Genomic DNA, 1,560 nt, shown 5'->3' on the forward strand with positions numbered 1-1,560 from the left:
CGGGGACTGGATGAGGCACAGGGGGCACAGAGCGGCACTTGGGGCGCAGAGGGACGGGGCAGGGTGGGACAGGGAAGGCGGCGAGGGAAGGAGGCAGCAGCGGGCAAGGGAGCAGTGAGGCGCTGCCGGGGCTGGGAGGAGCTGGTGTCCGTGATTCGCAGCTTCCCAGTCACCTTGGCTGGAAGCCTCCTTCCCGTCCGCTTGGCTTCATTCCTCCACAAGCTGAGGGTGAGAGAAGAGCTCGGGTGTCCTACAGCTAGGTTTGACACAATTGTGCCAATTGACCGCACCAGGTCACTCACCAGCCTCAAACTCTAGCCAAGGCAGTCCACAGCCCCACACTCATCTCTCCTACTAACCCCACTCCTGCCAGAGACTGAACACAGCAGAACTTGACCGGTCCAAAAGTGAGGAAAGGCCCTGTGCATGAAAGACATGAGTAATGCAACAGCGGTAGCATGAAAAACGCTTTATTTGCCCCGGGCATCACTCCACTGCTTTGACCCGTGGCAGGTTGACATAGCTCTTCATGGGAGGGAGAGGCTTGATCTTGCGGCCGGCCCAGCCACCCTTGCGGTGCCACAAGCCCGTGTGCGGGCGCTTGCCCAGCCAGCGGTTCCGGCCCGCCTTCCCGATCACCCGCTTGTTGTGATCCACGTTGGACACGCGGCCCACCGTGGCCACGCAGGTCTCCAGCACCTGGGGGACAGAGAAGAGCTGCAGCCCTCCCTGGGGGCACACGGCTGCATGCCCAGGCAGTCGAGCCAGGGACATTACCTGCATGTGTCTTTTGGACGGCAGCTGCACGATGGCTGTCCCGTTCACCTTCCGCAGCAGCACCCCACAAGTACCTGCAGAAGGCAAGAGAGGAGGCAGCTGCATTGAGCAGCAGGACAAAGTATCCCATCCTGTGACAAGGACATCTCCGCACTGGTAACTCCCCAAAGCGCAGTTGTACTAAATGTGGCACTTCTCACTGAAGACAGAGCCTTGAGGAATAAACAGGGCAGAGCTGCCCCTGTTTTTCTGGAGGGATGTGTCGCACTCTAACATGAGAAGAAGATGGCAACTCCCTGTCACTGGCCACCCAGAGCAGTGCCCCCCTGTCCTCCTCTCCACCTGTGCTCAGCCAAACTCCTACAAAGAGGGGGTTCCCTGTGTGGGGACATACCAGCTGCCCGGATGTACTGCGCTCCCTTCCCAGGGTGGCTCTCCAGGTTGCAGATCAATGTGCCTACAGGCAGAGCCCCCAGTGGGTATGCATCCCCTTCCCTGGCTGACACTGGAAGACAGAAGCTGACAAGTTGGGCAAGGAGCAGCCGACGAGCCCTCGGCAAGACCGGCACAGCTGCCCCTGGCCCTGGCGTGCACCTGCCATCCTGCTAATGTGTGGTGAGTTCGTGATGCTGTTCCCCGGCTGCATGTTCTCCGTGGCAATGATCCAGCGCTTGCGGTTGCCGCCGGCCACCAGGGCGATGTCAGCCGACCTGCACGGAGAACCCGCGGCGGCTGAGCAGGGGGCCACGGCCGGCGCGACTGCCCGGGCCCGGGGGCGGGGCC

The 1,560-nt window shown here is 61.7% G+C and overlaps 1 protein-coding gene across 1 annotated transcript; it reads right to left on the reverse strand.

Annotated features, from left to right (window-relative positions):
- Window positions 1-454: 454 nt before the first annotated feature.
- On the reverse strand, window positions 455-1,539 carry MRPL2 (mitochondrial ribosomal protein L2). The gene is made up of 4 exons (XM_031065373.1): window positions 1,372-1,539; window positions 1,172-1,282; window positions 778-851; window positions 455-699 (listed from the first exon to the last, which is right to left on the reverse strand). Exons 1-4 carry the CDS (start codon window positions 1,421-1,423, stop codon window positions 487-489), a joined length of 450 nt encoding a protein of 149 aa, XP_030921233.1. The 5' UTR covers window positions 1,424-1,539; the 3' UTR covers window positions 455-486.
- Between the last annotated feature and the right edge of the window lie 21 nt (window positions 1,540-1,560).

This window comes from Geospiza fortis, unplaced genomic scaffold (assembly GCF_000277835.1).
Source record: "Geospiza fortis unplaced genomic scaffold, GeoFor_1.0 scaffold367, whole genome shotgun sequence".
In the NCBI taxonomy this organism is placed as follows: domain Eukaryota; kingdom Metazoa; phylum Chordata; class Aves; order Passeriformes; family Thraupidae; genus Geospiza; species Geospiza fortis.

Coding starts and splice junctions, on each gene's coding strand:
- MRPL2 (XM_031065373.1), bottom strand. CDS start 1,423: ATGCAGCCGGGGAACAGCATCACGAACTCACCACACATTAGCAGGATG. Junction 1,283..1,371: donor ACACATTAGCAGGATGGCAG/GTGCACGCCAGG, acceptor TCTGTCTTCCAG/TGTCAGCCAGGGAAGGGGAT. Junction 852..1,171: donor GCAGTACATCCGGGCAGCTG/GTATGTCCCCAC, acceptor TGCCTTCTGCAG/GTACTTGTGGGGTGCTGCTG.